Source organism: Oryzias latipes, chromosome 7, assembly GCF_053564925.1.
Source record: "Oryzias latipes strain Hd-rR chromosome 7, Olatipes_Hd-rR_3.1".
NCBI classification, from domain to species: Eukaryota; Metazoa; Chordata; class Actinopteri; order Beloniformes; family Adrianichthyidae; genus Oryzias; species Oryzias latipes.
In genome coordinates this window covers 31833218-31854135 of record NC_136243.1, presented here as the reverse complement: position 1 = coordinate 31854135, position 20918 = coordinate 31833218, and the positions used below count along the sequence as shown (strand labels likewise).

General features: G+C 43.7%; 1 protein-coding gene across 1 annotated transcript in view; it reads right to left on the bottom strand.

Annotated features, from left to right (window-relative positions):
* Positions 1 to 20918, bottom strand: part of arfgef2 (ADP-ribosylation factor guanine nucleotide-exchange factor 2 (brefeldin A-inhibited)) — a 34024-nt gene that overhangs the window by 7661 nt on the left and 5445 nt on the right. Inside the window, exons 3-31 of the mRNA XM_023956375.2 lie at positions 20069 to 20192; positions 16877 to 17023; positions 16278 to 16457; positions 14535 to 14844; positions 14328 to 14465; positions 14128 to 14255; positions 13057 to 13190; positions 11445 to 11679; positions 11274 to 11373; positions 10835 to 10974; positions 9815 to 9923; positions 9546 to 9732; positions 8737 to 8848; positions 8461 to 8666; positions 8273 to 8357; positions 7035 to 7206; positions 6782 to 6933; positions 6557 to 6685; positions 6322 to 6480; positions 5269 to 5416; positions 5088 to 5184; positions 4964 to 5004; positions 4713 to 4882; positions 3512 to 3663; positions 3129 to 3301; positions 2896 to 3056; positions 2679 to 2809; positions 1003 to 1132; positions 704 to 839 (exon numbers count right to left, since the gene is read on the bottom strand). Of these exons, the coding sequence (XP_023812143.1) occupies positions 704 to 839; positions 1003 to 1132; positions 2679 to 2809; positions 2896 to 3056; positions 3129 to 3301; positions 3512 to 3663; positions 4713 to 4882; positions 4964 to 5004; positions 5088 to 5184; positions 5269 to 5416; positions 6322 to 6480; positions 6557 to 6685; positions 6782 to 6933; positions 7035 to 7206; positions 8273 to 8357; positions 8461 to 8666; positions 8737 to 8848; positions 9546 to 9732; positions 9815 to 9923; positions 10835 to 10974; positions 11274 to 11373; positions 11445 to 11679; positions 13057 to 13190; positions 14128 to 14255; positions 14328 to 14465; positions 14535 to 14844; positions 16278 to 16457; positions 16877 to 17023; positions 20069 to 20192 (4286 nt within the window). The remainder of the gene's footprint in view (positions 1 to 703; positions 840 to 1002; positions 1133 to 2678; positions 2810 to 2895; positions 3057 to 3128; positions 3302 to 3511; positions 3664 to 4712; positions 4883 to 4963; positions 5005 to 5087; positions 5185 to 5268; positions 5417 to 6321; positions 6481 to 6556; positions 6686 to 6781; positions 6934 to 7034; positions 7207 to 8272; positions 8358 to 8460; positions 8667 to 8736; positions 8849 to 9545; positions 9733 to 9814; positions 9924 to 10834; positions 10975 to 11273; positions 11374 to 11444; positions 11680 to 13056; positions 13191 to 14127; positions 14256 to 14327; positions 14466 to 14534; positions 14845 to 16277; positions 16458 to 16876; positions 17024 to 20068; positions 20193 to 20918) is intronic.

The window sequence follows — 20918 nt, the reverse complement described above, 5'->3', positions numbered from 1 at the left end:
TCCCCACTTCAGTACAAATTTTCTACATTTCATAATTTTCTTCTTCTTCTTATCATGGTGTGATAAGAAATTCTGTTCAAAATAAATTCTGTTTGGGATTTTACAACAGAGAAGAAACATTTCTGAAAAGTTTTCTCAAAAGTGAAACGATTTTTAAAAAATAAAAGCGGCCCCTACTTATTTTGGTTTAACTTGTCTTTGTAACTTTAGACATGAAGATCTGATTTATTTACACAGAAGCCGCTTACATATGTGCCATTAGTACATAATTACTATAGATTTGAGACAGTTTGGCCTTAATGATCTTTTAGGAGCTGAACTGGAAGAACAACCTGTAGTTATGATTGTTAACCCTTTAACACCTAAATAGCATCTTTGACATAATGACGTTAGCCTGGCACACAACGACACGAGGCTGCTTTTCTCTGAATCTGCTGGAATTACAGCTGAAACAGTTGAAGAGCTACTGCAGTCAAAAGAATGTTAACACTGGAGCTGCAGCTCAGCTGTTAGAGGGTCATAACTCAACTGATTTCTGTGTCACTTCTTCAAATAACCTAACAGGTGAACGGGCACTTTATGAAAAACCATGAAATCCTCTGGAGGGGGAAATAGTTTTTATAACACTAAGATTTGTTTTGTATCTTTCTCTTTTGGACTGGATGCAAAAACAGACAGAAAACGCAGTGATGTTCAGTCCCACCTTGACGGACGCACCACTGCAGCTGAGTGAAGATGTCCGCCAGCAGGATTTCACTGAGCGGCTCATAAAACTGCGTGAAGACGTCACAGATGGCGTAGAGCGCATGGTTACACGTCGTCGTCATCCACTCGGTTTTCTGATGAAAAAAAAAATGACCAGAACTATTTTTGAGAAAGAAAAAGTCATATAAATGTCTCTCTCATGTTTTATTCAATTCGTTTGGAACAAACTGTCAAATTTTGGAATCGGGGGGCCGGTTGATTCAGAGATCCCGTCTCCGAATCCTCCTGGAGTCTGACCTCGGTCTGCTGCTCGGGAAGCTTCATGTTGTCGAAGATGCGGAAGACGATCCGGAAGAGGTCGTGCCACCAGTGCTTCTCAAAGGTGTGTCCGTAACTCTTCATGATCTCAAACATGACGGTGAGGCCTCTGTCCAGATAAAGAACATGAAGAGGCGTCAGGATGGTTCAAACCAGGAGCAATTAACATTCTTTCATGGTTTTTAGTCCCAAATGGCTTTTTTGTATTATGTAATGCAGGAGTGGTCATTATGTTGATCGGGCCATCAAAAATAAATGAAAATATGTACAGTACAGACCAAATGTTTGGACACACCTTCTCATTCAAAGAGTTTTCTTGATTTTCATCTATGAAAATTGTAGATTCACACTGAAGGCATCAAAACTGTGAATTAACACATGTGGAATTATATACATAACAAGAAAGTGTGAAACAACTGAAAGTATATCATATTGTAGGTTGTTCATAGTAGCCACCTTTAGATTTGATTACTGCTTTGCACCCTCTGGGAATTCTCTTGATGAGCTTTGTAGTCACCTGAAATGCTTTTCACTTCACAGGTGTGCCCTGTCAGGTTGAATAAGTGTGATTTCTTGCCTTGTAAATGGGGTTGGGACCATCAGTTGTGTTGTGCAGAAGTCAGGTGGACACACAGCTGATAGTCCTACTGAATAGACTGTTAGAATTTAGTATTATGGCAAGAAAAAAAAGCAGCTAAGTACAGAAAAACGAGTGGCCACAAAAACAATCAAGTGCTACAAAGAAAAGGTTAACAGCAGCTCAGACTTGAGAGCAGGTCAATGGCACACAGAGTTCTAGCAGCAGACACATCTCTACAACTGACACATCACTACAACTGTTCGAAGGAGACTGTGTGAATCAGGCCTTCATGGTAGAATATCTGCTAGGAAACCACTGCTAAAGAAAGGCAACAAGCAGAAGAGACTTGTTTGGGCTAAACAACACAAGGAATGCACATTAGACCAGTGGAAATCTGTGCTTCGGTCTGATGAGTCCAAATTGGAGAGTGACTGCCTCTTGAAGCTCATCAAGAGAATGCCAAGAGAGTGCAAAGCACTGTAAAAATAAAACTGCAAAGCAAAAGGTGGCTACTATGAAGAACCTACAATATGACATATTTTCATTTTTTTCGCACTTTTTTGTTATGTATATAATTCCACATGTGTTAATTCAGTTTTGATGCCTTCAGTGTGAAAATACAATTTTCATAGTCATGAAAATAAAGAAAACTCTTTGAATGAGAAGGTGTGTCAAAACTTTTGGTCTGTGCTGTATATGTTTCCTTTTTTAATGCTTTCAGCGAATAATCATCCTCACCGTGAAGTATGTAATTTGATTGACAAATATGAGAAATGCTTTAAGTAAGGAAAGGAAATAAACTTCAAACTTAAACGTAGTTTTTCCTGCCAGATAGATGCAGGACCAAACTATCTGCTCCTTCCTTAAAGGATAGACTGGTAAATTATGTTAAGTTTGCTAAATTCTGATGTCTTCCTCATTGGAGCGCACTTGGTTCCTTCATTCATTCAGTAAAGATGTTTCCTCTGAACTCCTCTGTTGTGGGATTCCTTCACCGAACCGATTTACGTACTCTGGTCAACGAAAGCTGCGTTTTCTTGGTTTACATGAACATTCATTTGAGCGGGTCTGATACCTCGTCCGAACATCCAGCTTGCACCGGTTGATGATGCAGGAGAGCTCAAAAAGGATGGGAAACCAGCCACGGACCCACACCCGGTCGCCGGGGGCAACGTTCATGTCATCACTGGTGTACTCCCTCAGGGCCTGGACAGTCGGCAAAACATTATACGTTTCTTTTTTTTTTTAAATATGGCTTCTTCAGCATGAGGGAGGAGCCACGCCGTTGATACCTGCGGCCTTTCGGCGACATATTTGGCGCAGTGTCGGATGAGTCTGATGGCCTCCATGCTGGTGTCAGGAAAAGCTGCGTTGCACACAAACTCTGACAAGCACTTCACTGCGTCCTGGAACGAATCGATCGCTGCTGCAAAGTGTTCCCGGAAGGTGTTCACTGATGAAGAAAAATGAGGATGTCAAAAGAGGTTCCTAAACCGTTCCTCCTCTCAGCTGTGGTCATACTCACTGACGATGTGGCCGGTGGTCTGGAACGCCAGCTCCACGATGCTCTCATCGTGGGAGGAGGCGGCCTGGTGGAACACGGAGAAGATGTTCTTCCAGCCGGAGCGGATGTTGGCCGCCTGCGAGTTGACCATCTGAGCCACGCACCGGATCACCATGTCCCTGATGGTGGGAGACCTGAGGGGAGCAAAGGCTGATCACCGCTGGGATTGAATTCTCACCACGGTCATCGACTCCTCCCGGGAGTCACACGACTGATCGTGTGCGATTGCCAAACTGTGCCAAAAAACTAGAGATCCCAATGAAAGCAGTGCAGATGTCAGAAGTCTCGTTGAATGGACATCCCTGAGCTGCAGGCAAACAAACCCCGCCTCTGCGCACCCGCACCTGTTCTTCTTCATGATGTGCTCAAAAGGCCTGAGAAAGTCCTTCTGGAAGCGGAAGTTGGCCAATTCTCCTTTCTCCAAGAACTTCATAGAGAGCTGTCGCAGAGAGTCCACTGCAAAGATGGCCACGTCCTCGTTGGGGTTACAGCCCACCTGCAGAGGACGTCGTGGGAAACCCCAGTTACACTGCCGCTCCGCATCATGGATATTACAGAGAGAAAAGGTCGATTCCAGCTGCATAAAAGCTCCTCCTCAAGCACAGAATCCTCAAAGAGCAGTTTGTTGAAGATTTGCAACAGTTGAGTCTGATGCTAGGTTCACGCTGGCCTCAGCAATGCATGTTCAAGCAGCTACTTCCAATGAAAAGTCTATAGAAACACACATACACGCGTGTTTTGGGCTTCCGCGTTCATGCGTAGCTACGCAAGGTTTTAGGTCTGTTTTCAGGCTCTACACACAAAACCCACCGCCACTGAAGGCGTGTTGAAGGTTAAACCAGTTGAACTTTGACCTATCAGGGACACTGATTTCGTAGTGACGTTTGGATGACGTCCTTTTCAATTCACGGAAGTTCCAACCGTTGGAAAATTGATCACGAAAGAGAAATGAATCATTACGGCTTCTGTCCGGACGGAATTCTATGACCCCAAATCTGTCGTATATGGGAATAGAGCTGAAAAAGATTTGTACCGTTTTCACACCAAGCCTCTTCCACTGCGAGTACATGCACTAGTATTGGGTAGGGACAGTCCAGTGTGAACACCAAATGCTAAAAGCACGTCCAAGACTCCCAGTTTAGCGCGCTCTTTTACGTTTTGGTACATTATTGGACAAAATTTATTTTATTTGCAAAAATGTAGAATTCTAATCTATTGTGTCTTCTGTATTTGTATTTTTTTTATAATAATTTCAGATGTTTTAGGGCTGTAATCACTTTTCTCAAACAGACATGCAAATGGTTCAAACTGTACTCTCGCGTTTACCGTGCTCTTGGCGTTCACACTGGACCAGCAGGGAGGGGCTTCTTCTGAAGCGGAGACTTTAGGCGATAAGAGCGGCTTTTTCTCTGTGTCAGTATCAGCTGATTTCAGTTGATCGTGTTAAAGAGTTACAACATGTCAGAGAGGGCGTGTCATTTAGCCGTCACCGCTGACCTCTAGAGTGCTAATGAGTTCGGATAGCATCTTCAAAACGTCACCCACCTTGTTGAAATGATCTCCTATCACCTGCCAAATTCGAGACCACTGCAGCCTGATGCGGTTCATGTTGTAGTAGGAGATCTCAACGATCTTCTGCAGGCTGAACATGCGGGGCTGGTGAGCAGAGGCCAGCTCGTCCATGGACACAGCGCAGAGCCACCGCACAAAGTCCACTGGAAACCATCACAGCATGCGGGTTATTTCCAACGGGGAAGAGACTTGAGAAAAAAAACAGCGAAAGAGAACAAACTGACCGATCGCGTTCCCGTCCAGCCTGGTGGAGCCTGTGAAGATCCTACAAAAAAAACAAAAAAAAACTGTTTTAATCCTCTAAAAAAATCTTCTTCTGGTTACTGATTTAAAATGTTTCTACTTCACCTGTCCACAGCGACAACAACACTCTGAGAGCTGGTCTCTCCCACTGACTCCTGAATGTGAGCCATCTGCTTCTTGTCTTGACTTCCCACCAGGTTTCCTGCAGCGGAAGAGACAAACGTTTGCATGGAGGTCGTTTCCCATAACATGCATCACAGTTTGGCGGCGAGTTTACGACACTTACCAAGCCCCAGGGGCATGAACTCCTCTGTGCCTGCAGGTAAGCCCCTGATGCTGCTGTCCCGGTCCCGAACCACCCCTGAGATGTAACGCGTCTTCACGCCGGTCCCGATCAGCTGGGCGAGCTCCAGCTGACTGATGCACCTCAAGATCTGCAGGATTTTGAGGGACGTGACGATTAAAAACACCATCAGAGCAAAAAACTTGCCGGTCTGAAAGATCATCTCTAGTCTAAAAGGGTGTAAACATTTAACGCTACTGCCACAGGAAGTAAATATATCTTCAAAGTAAAGTGTCTGTGAAGGTGCTTATTTTCAAAGTAAAACTATCGAGGGTTTTAGATTAAAAAGACAATAAAAAAATGAGACTGAAGTTCACTTTTCTGAAATAAGTTCTGAAAAAAATATTTTGTTTTAAGTAAAGTAGATTATATGAATAAAAAACATTCAGAATATTGTAAATATTGTGATTTTTGATGTGATGTCATGTGAGCGTCTGCTAGCACGGATCGGGATGGCGTCTGTAAAATGTTCATCTAAACTTTTGGGAGATTCCTTTTTTGTATTTTCACTAAAAATGAAAAACAGTCAGTTCATAAAACAGTTCAGATGAATGGATTGTGAGGGTTTTCCAGTTGTTCCATGTTCGCTGAGGAGTTACTTCATCTACTATCTTTGAGGACTGAAAAACCGTGGAGAACATTTTCAGGATTTGTTAGATGATCCAAAACAACAGTGACGTTTATGTTTCCTTTACTGCTGGAGTTAACCAGGAAGTTGTGACATTGTTTAGAGAGATGAATATCATTTCTTTCCTTATATTTTTTGTGATTTTATCTGTTATAATTAATAGATTATTCTAAATCAAGGAATAAATGATTAAATGTATATTTTAATTTTCATACATCCAGTATAAAGACAAACTTATAGTAACCATCCAAACATGTTTAGACAGAGAATCAAACCACAGATTAGATTTGTGACTCGGATCGCCACTAAAGTACGGATCCGCAGTCCTAATAAGATTATTTAGAGAGAACTGAATGTGATGGGCTCACCTCGTGCCAGGAGTTGCCCAGGTAGTTGCCGTCAGTGTGAGCCACGGTGATCAGCGTCTTAATGGTGTCGATGTTCTTCTGCTTCATCTCTGTGATGCTGGAGCTGGCGGTCAGCAGGGTGAACCGGGCCAAGGCTTGGACGTAAGCGTCTCGCTCCAGCTGCAGACAGGAGACCCGTTTACGGCTTCATGGTGGATTCAGGAGGCGGTGAACAGCCACCACCAGCGCTTCAGACCTGCATGCTGAAGATGCAGGCGATCCTGATGGCGCATCGAATGCCCTCCAGACACAGGGAAGCCACCTCCGGATCGTCACAGTCCTGAAGTCCCACGCTGAACGCCGCCAGCAGCGGAGTCCACGCCAGCTATGGTTCACACACCGCATGAACAGTTCGATCACAGCAGCTCTTCAAAAAACACTCAAGTTCTGTTTGGTAACGCAGAATGGTGGGAAGTGTCACCTTGAACATGGGCCTGACATGCTCCAGGTGTTTGGCGCTGAAGAACGGAGCCTGAGCATGGCTCACGGCCTCCATCAAAGCCTTGGCGGTTTTCGCCATCTGCTCCATCTCCACGTTGTACAGAAGACGGCGCTGCTTCTCACTGGCCACATCTGGAGGAAGAAAAGATGTCAGAGAAGCGACCTCGTTCTTCCCGTAAACACAGTCTGAACTTGCAGCTGTGAAAACTGTGGAGCGCGGTGGACGTTCTCACTCGGCTTGGTCGACTTGGGAGTGATGGAATACTCTTTGCTCTCCTTCATTGCGATCTTTTTGCCCGCAATCTCGTCGTATATGGAGGAGAGGTACTCCTCTGGAAGGTCCTTACTGTCGTTGATGCCGCGGTTCATCTTGATGTACTGCTCTTTAGTCATTTTGTTCTTCACCTGGAACGGTTCGTGTGGAGAAACGGTAAGTTAGGCAAAAGGTCGTAAAAAAATGCGGCACATTCCATCATTTATTGACACACTAAAGCTGACAAGTCGGTTCTATTATAATTAGTCCATTCAGGCAGAACATTTAAGTATTGACACAATTTTGATCTGGCATTTGAAACAAATGTTTATGAAAAAACAGCTAAATTAAAATTTAATAACCTAATAGATGGCAAAAATCGAGCTTCCTTACTAGAAAAACTTCAAGCAAAGAAGTGACTCATCCTTTCAAGAAGGATTTGGATAAAGTAAACAATGACTGTAAATAAAAACTGAACATGAGGTCAGTTCACCTTTAATCCATTTACCGTCGCATTTGAATATATAACATCTGATACGGCTCTCCGACTGTTACTGATTCACACTACAAATCTCAGGTTCTTCTTCCTCTGTCAGTAACTTTTGCCGCAACTTTGTGCAGAATAAAAACCATGAAAATAACGCAGCTTTTTTTTTTTTAAAAGGGCAATGAAAAGAGCGAGAAAAACTCAAAATCTCAGCTGGCTTAGTCCTGGTTCTTAGTAGTTTTAATATATGATTTAAGAAAACAAACAATCACTTTCCTAAAACTGTCTGCGCTTTCAGATAAAACAGTATTTTTTGTTATAAAGGCGACAAACACTCCAAACTATTGGAACCAGCAGATAAAAAGATAATTATCTGCTTAAACAGATATTAAAGTCTGCCTCTAAAAGTCTCATTAACATAACACTCTTTAATCTAGTGCCTAAAAGATTTTGCTGTTTTTTTTTTAAATAAAACAGAGTAAAACTGAAGGGAATTTTTATTCTTTTGTGGTTTAAAAGCATTTATTTAGAAATTAAAAGCTTTCTTGTTTTGCTTATTTTTTTATTTTTATCTTTTTTTAGAAATCCTGAAGTGGAGTTTTGTTTTGATTAAATCTTCAACCAATGAAAACGGGTGTAAATTGTGATCAATATCTTCATATTGGATATCTGCAAAAATCCAACATGGCGTTTTTGTGAGAGGATGACTCAACAGGGCGCACATGTCTCACCTGAGGACTGTGCAGGTCGGTGGTGAGCATGATGATGGAGTACGCCAGCACGTAGGCGGTGTCAGCGCTGGCAAACAAGGTCTGCCTGCAGAGGGGAAACGGATCAGCACGGTCAGCGTTTTACCTCCAGTCTTTGGTGAAGTAAAAACAGATTCTGCTGACAGTTTGAGGTGGAACGAGGCTCTCACCCCTGGTTACATTCAAGGTAGCGAGCGGCAAACTTCTCCATCAGCCTGTCGATCTTCTGCGCCTCCCCCGGCAGCCGGAATCCCTCCAGGAAGGCTCTGAGGGCAGAGACGAAGTCCCGTCCGCAGAAGTCCAGCTGGTCCACGTAGCTGTACATCACCTCTATGTTGAATTTGTTGTTCTCGCCCAGGAACTCCCCCACCTGCGTCTGTGGATGGACACATGGTCAAGACTTCGTTTGATCCTCTTGAGAAGCCAGAACGTCTCCAGGTCCTCACTGTGTCCAGTCGGTCCTCCTGCTGTAAGAACTGGGCCACGTCCTGGGCGGTGGTGCCCAGCATGCCCTGGTCCTGCAGGTACTGGATGCCCCGCTTTGGCTTCTTGTTGAAACTGCAGAGATGAAAGATGGGGGTAAAAAACAAACAAACAAAAAAAAAGTTTCCATCATCCATGGATCTGACTTTCACTAAGAAAAAAGCAGAAAAGAACTCACTGAGCCTCTTGTTCAACGTTATTCAGGAAATTGGAGAAATTGTTTTTACGGTTCAAAAATCAAGAAATCCCCTAAAGTCAAATTTTTGTTTCCCAGATACATTTTCAAGTAGATTTTTTTTTTTTACGTTTTAAAGTTTCTGAACATCTGACATAAAAAAATAAAGAAATGAAAGGATTGAATTTAAAATGTCCCTCACTATTTCACCGTTCACCATCTGCAGTCTAGCAGTTTTCTTAACGCATTTGTGCATACTTTCATTTTTGTCACAGCAGATTGTGTTCTACATACATCAAGTCACTTTAAATAAAAATGCTAAAATTCCATATTTCACAAAAAACAACAATTTTGTTAAAAAACTGTTGGTTTTAATGTCAGCATTTAATATTTTCTCTGCTGATGATCAGACAAAAGGAGTTTTTTTTTTAAAAACTCAATAAATAATCTCCTCATAGACAGAGCAGGTTAGAGCTGAGATGAGCAGCTTCAGATGTTTCTACTTTTGCCATGGCGAACATTTTCTAAACTTTTACATTTGTGCAAATAAAAGTAGGTTGTAACACGACTGAGATCCTGTCTTTGAGCCCCACTCACAGATCGATGCCGTGCTCGATGATGTCCTTCTGCTGCTTGATGACCTCGTACTGCTCCGGGTGGTCCGCCTGCGACATGGGGATGCTGGAAACGGTGGAGTCCAGCGAGCTGATGCTGTCTCGGCGGCCGGCCAGCTGCTCGGGCAGCTTTAGCTCCGCCCCCTCGCTGTCAGATGGGTGCTCCTGACCTGAAAGGAAGGCATTGAAGGCCTCAGATGCAGGTCCCTGCTATTGCAGAATGTGCTGAACCTTTTTCCGCTGCTCACTTACCCAGGTTGGTCTGAAGGTTTGGATTCACGTACATGTCTTTGCTCCACTCTACCATGCATTTGAGAATGGAGACGAGACACTCCAGGCCCTTCTTACGCAGACTCAGCTCCTTCAGAGGTCACAGAAAGATTTTTTCTCTGGTTTCCAACTCAAACAACAATTCAGATTGGATCATCGAAGCCTCGACATTTATGTCAACCAAAACAGAGAAAGCTAAAAGAAAATTAGCTGAAGGTGAGGTTTCTGTAAATCCTACAATAAACAGAACTTTAGACTTCAATAAACAAACATAACTGCTGCATCAGATAGAAGGTAGATGAAACTTCGAAGCTCAAACATTAAAGCAGTTTGATTTTATTCATGTACAGAAGAAGAATGACTTCTGTTTCAAAGTAAAACCTGTACGTACCACGAAACAGCTAAATGTTAAGTATTTCATCGTCTCATGAACACTTTACACTTCATATCACACTAACAGATGAGAACCATTGACTGTATATGAGAACTGGACTGAGCGACTCCTCCCCCTAGAAGACTAAATGTCTTCAGGAGTGAAATGTTACCTGAAAAAGGGGTAAAAACTGCAGACAATCTTAGGAAAATAACTTTTTTATGTCTTATTAATCTTCTCAAGACAGTTTTCTGACAGCAAAATAATCATGCTTTAAGAAAACATGTCTTGGTGACTGGAATATTTTTCTTCAAATAGGAATTCATGTTTTTTACCCCATTGATTTTTTTTTTTGCTTATTTAAAGAAAATGTTTTTTCATCTCAAAACAGGTGATTCAATCTCAGTGAAATGTTTCTGTTCAGTCACATTTTTTATATCAAATAAAATGAATTAAATTAGAGTTTTGCAGTGGAAGTAAAAGCAAAGGTAGATGTGATGTTACATTGTTACTTTGACAGCTAAGAATCAGATCTCAAAATGACCCAGAAAAACATAAATTAAAAAAAGAAAATGAGAAGAAAACAAAAGGGTCGTATGTCAGAGGAGTATTCAGAGGCCTTCACGTACCTGCAGAGGAGTCATGCCCAGCTCCTGGCCACTCCTCCCCTGAGCGATCTTGGACAGATCGTTCACCAGACGCTCAAAAATATTAGCGGCGTTTAAGTCGCAGTCGTAGTTTACGTAGATGTCGACCACGCACTGAGCATCTGAGAGGAGAGGACAGAGATTTGACTAAAGATGAAACCGTCTTGGTTTTTACTTTGTTTATAAGATGTTTTTCGACGAAGATGCATGAACAAACAAGTAAATTTATTCCAGAACTCTGGACTGCAAATAAACATTTTCTGGTTTCTTTTGAAACAACAATATTTAGAGTTGGTGGAAAGTTTCGGTCAGTTCAAGGCTGGACGAATGGAATAAAGATTAAAAAAAAGGTGAACCATAAGATAGTGAGGGAAAACCGTACTACGGTGAGCACATGTGTGTTTACCTGTTTACATCTTACCTGCACAGATGCGAGTGAGTGTCTGGATAACCATCCACTTGTGCTCAAAGGAGCTGGTGGAAGTCTCCAAGATGGTCAAGAAGATCTCCCGAAAGAACACCTGTGAGAAGGAATGGTGACTTTAAAAAGTTTTGGCTCCCGCAGGTCAGTTCCGATCGCCGTGTTTTGTACCTCGATCTGCATTTTGAGGTGGACCTTGAAGTGGGAGAGCAGCGTGAGGAAGATGGCCAGCGACAGCTCGAACACCTCGGGCACAGACGACACGCCGTTTTTGGACAGGGCCACGCACAGGTACTGCTTGATGGCGTTCACAAACATCTCGTGGGTGCGAAAGACGGGACCGGCCCCCTGCAGCACGGAGAGCAGCAGCTGCAGGGACACGATCTTTGAGCGCAGCTCATGAGACCTGAGGAGAAGAGGAGGAGCTCGCGTTGAAATGTGGTTTCTGTCGACGCATCCAACTAACAATCTGTGCTCATCTGACTGCTGCTCAACTGCACCAGAAATGAAGGAGGACAGAAACACACCGGAATAGAAGACGCATTGACAGTACATGAGAACTGGACTGAGTGACCCCTCCCCCTTGGCGTTCCAAACAGGAAGTACCTGCTGGTCCCAAAAAGCCAAAATCCCATAGACTTCCACTGATAAATAAACAGCTGTTACTCAGTCATTATGTCCGTCAGAATAACCCTTCTTGCTCCGTTACCTTTTATTAACATGTTTTTCTAATCCTAATGATTTTTTCACTGTAGCGCAAGTTGTTCAAGTTATTAACCGACCAATCAGATGCCTCAAAAGTAGGTGGCCTCGTATGTGATTGACAAATTCTCCTGAGCTTGCTTTCAGTGAAAGGGGTGTGGCCTTCTAACATGCTCACTCCTGATTGGAGAGAGAGGTTGTCCTGGAAATGTAGACTCAGACCGACACGGACCAATCACAGCTTACTGAGGACGTCTGGTTCCAACGTGGTGAAGGACATATCGCGGAAATGGCGACTGAATTGACTTCATTTGGGTGGAACCGGAAACGAGGCATCTCCCATGGGTGACGTCACACGCGATGCGTCCATTTATTTCTAGAGATTATTCTTTAAAAACCACTTCAACGAAAATCTTTTGGGATTTTTTAGCATTCTCTTGTAAGCTTTTTTCTGGCGATGGAGGACATAAATAAAGAAAATAAAGCTCAAAATGTAACTTTTATATTTCCCCCCATCTATTTACTAGACTCATTTCATCCCTGACAGGGTCCGAACCCAGCCACACTGTTGGGCGGGGCCACTGTTCTGAATCAAGAGCAGCTGAATACATTCAGTAAAAAAAAAAAAAAGATTTAATTTGTGGCGTAGAAAATACGCGGGGGCGGGCAACAAGCTCCCTGCTTCGCTCCATACGACTAGATCCATGTACGAGTTGGCTCCAAACTGTAGAGCTCCAATAGTGGTCACCATTTTTATTGCACCAGTACTGTTAGGTTGGGGTGTGAGGGGCTGTAAGCAGAGAGCTCTCAGCAATGGGGAGGGGAAGAGGGGGCGGGGTGGCTCTGCAGCAACGGTCCCGTCCACGATTCAGAGGTTAAATTTCTAATGACCTATTGCCGCTGAGCAGAAACTATTTCCTAGAAGACAATTTTGGTTAAAAACAATCAAAAGACCACTGGGAATGCTTTTATAACAGATCAAAAGATGACTGGAGCGGGTCTTAAAATGACCCAAATCCTCCTCTGATCCAGAACTAGACAATGAGAAGTCTCTCTGAAACAAAGAAAAGAGAACACGCACCTTGGGTCTGGAGGTCCGTCAGCCAGCGGTTTCATGGACAGTTTGCACAAAGAGCGAAACACCAGGAAGGCATCTTTCTGCAGGATGTGAGAGAAGCGGGCGGAGCTGTGTGGACCCTGCAGAGCCTCAGCGTCCTGGAAAAGGCAAAGACGGTCAGTCAGAGCATTTAAACTGGTTGATGCAAATATGCATCACACCCCTACAGCTGCAAACTTAGCGTATTTACTTAAAAGCAAAAACATGAGTGCTCATTTTTTAAAATTGGAATCTAAACTAACAAGACTGTAAAAACTCGTGTCAACACAGGTGAAAGTCACCACGACTATTACAGGGATAGAAAAAACAATTCTGGAAAAACCTTTTAATTAGAAGAATTGTTTTATATTTAATGAGCAAAACCATAAACATAAAATAAAGCTGAAAAGAAAAATTGAGCTACAACAGCTCAGGTTTTTTTTCAAACCAGGCAGGAGTAAAAATAACCATCAAATCCCAGCTACCGTTGTAGAACAGTCTTTGATGGTAGCCAGGACAGCCTGCAGCTGGAGCATTTCAACCACTGAAGTCTACAATCTTCATCCAGGAGGACCGTCCTGCAGCGTGAGGGCAGTTCCAACCTCTAATCATCAACCTGCAGTGATGGACTCTGAACTGACCTGTCCATTAAGGTCACGCTGGCACCACTTCATAAAAACTAAAGCCTCCGAAACTTCAAGCCTATTAAGCAGCTTCTTCAAAAATCACTAGAAGACCACACATCAACACAAAAGAACCACACTTCTGCAGGAACTCGGATGTTGCTTAGCTACACCCTGAAGACCCGCTCCTTCACGGAGACGTTTCCACCCTGATCTCCTAGTCCATGAGGCATTACACAGAACACGAGGCGAGGGTGATGACGTCACATCAGGGGAGGTTTATGGCTGTCCTGAAGTTTTTTTTTTTCTTCCTGAAGATTCATCTGCATCCTTCACGCTGCCTTCCAACACTTCTTCCAAATCCTACGTGTTGAGGATGAGGAGGAGGATCCTCTTTCTGCACGGTGATGTCAGAGGAAGGGGCGGTGCTCACCAGCATGTCTGTGGAGGAAACGGAGGAGCGGTCCTCGATGAAGCCGTTCATTTGTTGACCTTCTGTCCTGAATGTGGGGGGAGGGACCTCCGCTGGCTCAGGTGGAGTGGGGGCCGGGGCCTCCTCACCTGAAGACAGAGCTTCTTTAAAGGAAATGCTGAGGAAGTGAAAGAGAGGTGGGTGGGAGGAGAGGCCTGTACCTGTTCCTCTGAGGTTGGACCAAGACTCTTCCTCCTGATCTGCTGCATTCATATCGCCGCCTCGTTGCTCCTCCTCCTCCTCGGTTTGCTGCGTCGCCGTTGGAGGCGTCTCTACGCCGTCATCTTCAAAAACGGAGTCTGAAGGAAACATGAAGAGCGTCAGCTTTAAGCTGCGCAGCGACACTCGAGCAGGACACCTGGACACACCTTTGGACGGCGTGACCTGTTCTTCTCCGTTCATCGGAGCCACGCCTCTCTCTGGTCCTTCATTGACGGGCGGCGGGTCCGCTGTCTGGTTCTGGATGAGCTCAGGGGCTGCAGGTGGGGGTGTGGAGCGGGAAGCGGTGCTGTTCGTGAGATCCGGGATGCTGGCTGCTGGGGACGGGGAGCTCTGGGGTTCTGGTGACGGGGTCCGGTCTGACCGAGGGGAACCGGACCTCCGGCTGCAGGGGACTGGGGAGGGGTTCTGCTGGGGTAAACGCAGACGCTCCATCTCCTGCTCCTGAGCCTCCAGAGCCTGTGGAGGCCGCGGCGGGAGAAGGAAATCCAAGAAGAGAAGGAAAGGCAGGTGAATATGAACATACATGTGGTTCAAACAGGAAGTTATGTTTGTTCTACACCGACACAAAAAGGATTAATAACAAAAACAAAACAAAAAAACAACAAACTCTCTAGCAGTGCTGTTGGTCTACCAGCTAAAACAGGAAAATGTTCTTTTTTTTTTATAAATAAAGCTTTGCAATTTGACATTTGTCCCCAGGTACCAAACCCACTTTCCCCATTTTGTTGCAACCGCCTATTATGTTACACGTGTGGTGATAAAAGAAGTTACAGTCAAGATGATTTTGTGCTTAATATCATATTTATGAGGGTTGTGTTGTTTTTTGATTCTGTTTTATTTATTGGTCACACCTTAAAAGTTGGAGGAGGTTGAAGTTAGCGTCTGGTTTGTAGCTTTGACGTTTGAGGGAAAATCTATATCAATTTATCAATCTATATCATATGCAAGTGGATGAAAACAAAAACTTTAAATGAGTTCAAACTTAACTTCCACACTTCAAAGAGAGGTCCCATTTTGAATGGAAACAGACAGAAAGTGTTAAAAAAATAAACTTTAGTTTGATTCTGTGTAGGATTCTCTGAATTGGGAGCCGAGACTCTGCGTTGTAACCGGATCCAGAGCCACCTGAGGCTCGGTCACCCCTCCGTAGTGGCTCTGGAGCTGAAGAAAAATACAATCTTAGTAATTTAAAAATGCAAGGGTTACTTAATTATCTCTGGTTTAATTTAAATTTGTTAAGTTTGTAAACTTATGGCTGAGGTTCACTCAAAGCTTCTTCCAGAATGCACAGATTTAGAATACTAAGCAAACATTTGTTTTACGAGTTCTAAGCACATAGTGTCTCATGCTGCTCAATTATGGTTAATGACTGTCCAAAGGGGAGTTACTACTATATGTATATATATCTACATATTCATATTCTTTATATACTTTTTCTACGATATCATAAACCAACGATTTCACGTTTATGTTAGCAGTTGTCAGGAGGAAAAAGGATGATAACTCGACAAAGAGAAAATGCTTTTTTGTGTCTCTCATTGTCTAAAACGTACTGGGAGGATCCTGTTTTGCACAGAAAGTCTTTTTTTTTTAGGAAGTAATACGAGTTTTTATGAAAATGAAAAAGAATATTCAATTTTGAGAAAATGCTAGTTTGTCATTAAAGTTGTATTTTTATTCATGCCAAAAAAGAACCATAATGGATTATTTATAATAAACGTAACGGTCTAATTAAAGGGGTAAATAAGACTTTGCGGCTCCTACTGGGTTTTAAAGGTTCCAGACCTCTGGTCTAGTCTGGATCCTGGAATAATTCTCTGCCTGCTAACTTTACTTAAATCAGGCCTGTGGTGTGTGACGAGCAGATGCAAACAGTGCGTCAGACTGACGGCCTGGTTCTCCATGCGGGTGAAGATGACGTTGAGCATCTGCGTGAGGGTGGCCTTGGCCGTGGTCTGGTTGATGAGGTTGCGGCTGGCCAGGTAGATGTTGTAACAGGTCCGGACGGTGAGCAGCACCGTGCCTTCGTGGATCTCTATGTGCGGGGAGGTGACCGCCGTGAGCAGGGCCTGGAAGGGGGGAGGAGGAGGAGGAAGAGAATTGGCGGCTTATCTGACAGGACGTCTCGTTAGAAAAAATGCGGTTGCACCTGCTGATTCACTGCTCTACTTCCCTGTTTCTTTAGCTGCAAAAAACATCTTTGTACACTTCCTATTCCACACAACTGTCTCTACACAGCAGACCTGACTTCTTTTGGCAAATTAATATCCTATAAATTGGTCTCCAGAGATAAAGCAGGGCCTCCTGCAGGACCTTTTTCCACACATGTGCAGGAAGGACCAGAACAAGCATGGAGGCAAATTATTTCAGGCTTGTCAGGTGTTAAAATTGGGGAATAATGCTGCCCGTAAACTCCGTTTCTCTGGAAGGCACATAGCTTAACGTCCTGACTGAATGGAGCAGGAGGATCTGAAGGCTCCAGATGTACCTTGATGATCTGGAGCTGGACTCCCTCGTCCGTTTGCGGGCCCTGGAAGCAGTTGCAGATGGTTTCCACCAGCCGGTCGATCAGCCTCTTGCCGGGGCTTCGGCTGTCCGGAGCGTTGCCCGTGATGTGACCGTACGCGATCAGCTTCTGCAGAGAGACACGGGAAGGCTCAGGGGACAGGATGGACGCCTTTTCTATGCGTGTGCACTTCTCCTTCACGTTCCAACAGAGACTCATTTCCATTCATATAAAAAAAAGGCAGTAGTTGCTGAAAACGTGAGCAAATCAATCACACTGATTCACTGGCGTTAACCTTTAACCGGCTGGAGCAATGAGGGGTCAGCGTCTGGCCGTAGGACACTGTGACCCACGGGAACCGAACTTGCAATCTTCTGATCAGAGGTTGACCGCTCTACCTCCGCAGCATGGCTGCCATGTTGCTTTGATTCTCTGATGCAAAATAAGCTCTGGAGAAGACTGATGGGATGTTTGGATTGACCTTTGAAAATGTAAACACTATTGCCAGTATCGATGAGAATCACAGAAGTCCTCTTTAATATGTGGGGCTCCTATGAGTCTCCATTTGCCGAGCGACTTTATAAATTATAAATTCTTCATTTTTTGAAGTGAAAGTGTTCATCTAAACGCTTCCAGAAAGATCTGAATGAACTGTGAGATAAAAAGCTTCAATTGCAGATTAACTGAAGACATTTTTGCTTTGACTGGATGCACCTTTCTAAAAAAAAATATATATATCAGGGCTCCAGACTAACTTTTTTCACTAGGAGCACAGTGGCCCCTAACTGAAAATTTTAGGGGCACAACTAGAAAATTTAGGGGCGCATACCGTAAATCAAAATTCTAACCAAATCTACTCATTTCCACTGTATTACTAATAAATACTTTAATAATAGATGCAGAAATTACAATGTGCTGTTTCAAATTCAGTGTCACATTTTAATCTGCACTTTTGAAGATGCACCAAGAAGGTAAACTGACAAAAGCATCGCTGTCATGACAGTACAAATAGTTAAGAAAACTGATGGAAATTTATCTTGGTGACACCAAATAGGTACAGCCAAGATGCACAATAACCGTGTTTGAGATCACCCAGGTGAACTCAACGCTGCGCAGATCACCTGGTGTGTGACATATATTTTTGTTTTTGCTCCAACATTAACTGTCAATCATCACAAAAATTTCAGGAGAAAGGGGCGGGAGCAAGGGGCAAACCTACCCGGACACAGCTGGAAACTGAATTGACTGAAAGCTGCCCCACAGGCTACAAAACAATGCATTATGGGACATGTGTCCTGATGGTTTTTGTAGTGGAGGGATTAATCAAAATAATTTAAAATACCAATTCATTAAAAAAGGCTACATACATTACAAAACCTTAAATAATCATAAAATATATAATAACACAGATCATACTAAGGGGGAGAAGAATATTAAAACTAAACTGAATGTTAAGGACAACTCCGATTTCCTGTTCTCCTTCAGTCTTGCTGCAGATTCGCTTTCATCTCACAGCCCCCCCCCCCCAAACGATCCAGGCGAGGTGCCGGTTCATCTCAAACACGCCTATCGTTGCATTTTCCCCACGTATTTTCAGTGTGTCTAAAACTAATGTTGTTTTTGCTCGAGCGTGTTTAAAGTTCAAGCCCAGTTAGCTGTCACGCATGTAGGTGTGGGACATATTCTCCTCAGCTGACCCGACTCCCGCGGGACGGGGGCGGTCGGTGTGCTGCCGTAACCCGTTTGATGCGCCGCCGTAACCGTAACCAAAACCTAAACCTTCCTCCGGGTCTGTGCGGCCCAGAGAAAAGTTCAGCACGGACTGCATGTATTTAGAAAATTACGAGCGAAAAGATACGTTCTAAAGGAAAGTAAGGAACTCCTTCATGTGGTCCGGGGAGGGAGGGCGCTGTCAGGTGTCCTGCTTTCAAGCCCTGTCATTGTCACGCCCCCAAGAGTCATATACCCCACTGTGATTGGTTGGTCAGCTCTAGGCCCCTCCGCCTACACGCATTTTAGCCACTCACAGTGGCTTTCCCTATTCTTCTCACACGCAGTGGCCGCCTCAAACACAGGTATCACGCGAGTGTGTGCTCGCGTTTCATGAGTATGTGCGCGAGTGTGTGTGTCTGCCTGCGTGCGTGTGCGCTCGCGTCTCATTGATTATTTCATTGATCATTGACGTGCCCCTTCCACGTTTAATGTATAAAAAAATATGAAGGGTGGGGGAGGCAAATTTACTGGTCGCACATGTGCGAATGGATGTAAAATTCAGTCGCACACTCTCAAATTTTGGTCTCAAAATGCGACCAATTGCTCGCAGTCTGGAGCCCTGTATATATATATATGAAAAACTAAAACATTTCTATAGCTATAACACGTGTAGACATGTTATTCACTCACTGCATTCTGGTGAAGTTTAAGTATATTTAATATTTTTACAACAATGCATAAATGTAAGACTCCATGATTTGTAAATTCTTGTTTCCATCAACGGATGCTCCTCTTAGTGTTTCTAAAGGGCATCCAGCAGGCTGTCACGCTGCCTGAACAAAGCCAACGCCGGGGTAAAAGGCTGCACCCATGATGATTGGCGTGTGCTGTCGGAACAAAACACTAACCAGCATGCACCAGATGATGTGCGGATCTCCTACCACTCCTAATGTTTGCATGCGACGCCTGCGCCAGCGCTCACATGGAACTAAAAAGCGTTGTGTGTCTTTGCTCCGAGATCTCCTGAGGGCAGGAGGCGGGTGGATCCAGAAGCAAAGTATGTGGAGAAACCAGCAAAGTTAAGCAGAAGAGCAGGTCTTAGACATGTTCCCTACAGTCATATGGCACTGTCATGACTGTATTCTGTCATAGATGTTATAGATTCCTGTGTTTACAGTCTTAACTCAAAGCCACCCGGCTCCGTTGCTAACGACTCGATCGGGTTTAACGGAACACCTGATCCGGGTCAGCAGAGAGGAAAGCAGGCCGGCGGAAAAACTACGACGTGAAGCAGTGAGGATGCCAGACAAAACCCACGAATGAGTGCAGAGGCATTGTTGTCGGTGCAGACCGGACAGGTGGAGCAAGATTTCAGCCTCGCACCGCCCTGCAGCCTGCAGGCGGGAAACACGAGCGTGGAAACGTTACCGGCGGGTAATCCGACCGGGAGCAAAGGTTTACCTGAAGGCAGTCCAGAGAGGTGCTGACGATCCGGGGGCACTTTGATTGACAGGCCAACTCGAAGGGCAGCACGTATTTGTCCGCCTCGATGTAGTTCGCTTTGGGAGGAACCACTGTGCCATCTCTGGAAGACAAGCAGTGAGAGCATCTCGGTGAAGATGCAGACGGGTTCTAGTCATGAAGGTGACTTGTATGTAACTAGTCTAACCCTGAAAGACTGTCTCGTGCAGGACTGTACAGTAGCCTGGCGTTTAACGTAATTCAGACACGTGCTCACTACTTTTTTCTAAACAGCAAATATGACGTCACTCATTTGCCAAAGTACAAACTTAATATGTACATTTTACAAAAATTATTTGTAAATCAAATGTGTTCTGATAATTAAAACTAGTATTTTATACAAAAAATAATATTAAATATATTTTAGCTAATCACAAATCATTCAAACGCAATGCATTGTGGTCTATATTTGTCAATCTAGTTAGCATTGATGCATACCGGTTTTTTTTTTCAGGGCTCTGGATTTTGGAATTGTAGATTCAAACACCTTGCATGGAAGCATTTGTGTAGCATAATTAAAAATAAAAGTCAAAACCAGAAATGCTTTTTCATTTTCAAAATAAAGCTGTTTTTTTTCTTTAAATAAAAAGCAATCCTCCAAACTGCTTTTTCATTTTCTTCTTCAACACCGCTTATTCTGTCACTTAATTAAAATGATAAAGAAAATGGTATTTGACATTTCATTTTCCAAAAGTTCTCTGGTAAATGTGTAGCAAAATTCATTAAGAAATGTCTAATTTGACAATTAAAATGAATTCACAGAAATTCTTTTCATTTTCTAAAAGTAACT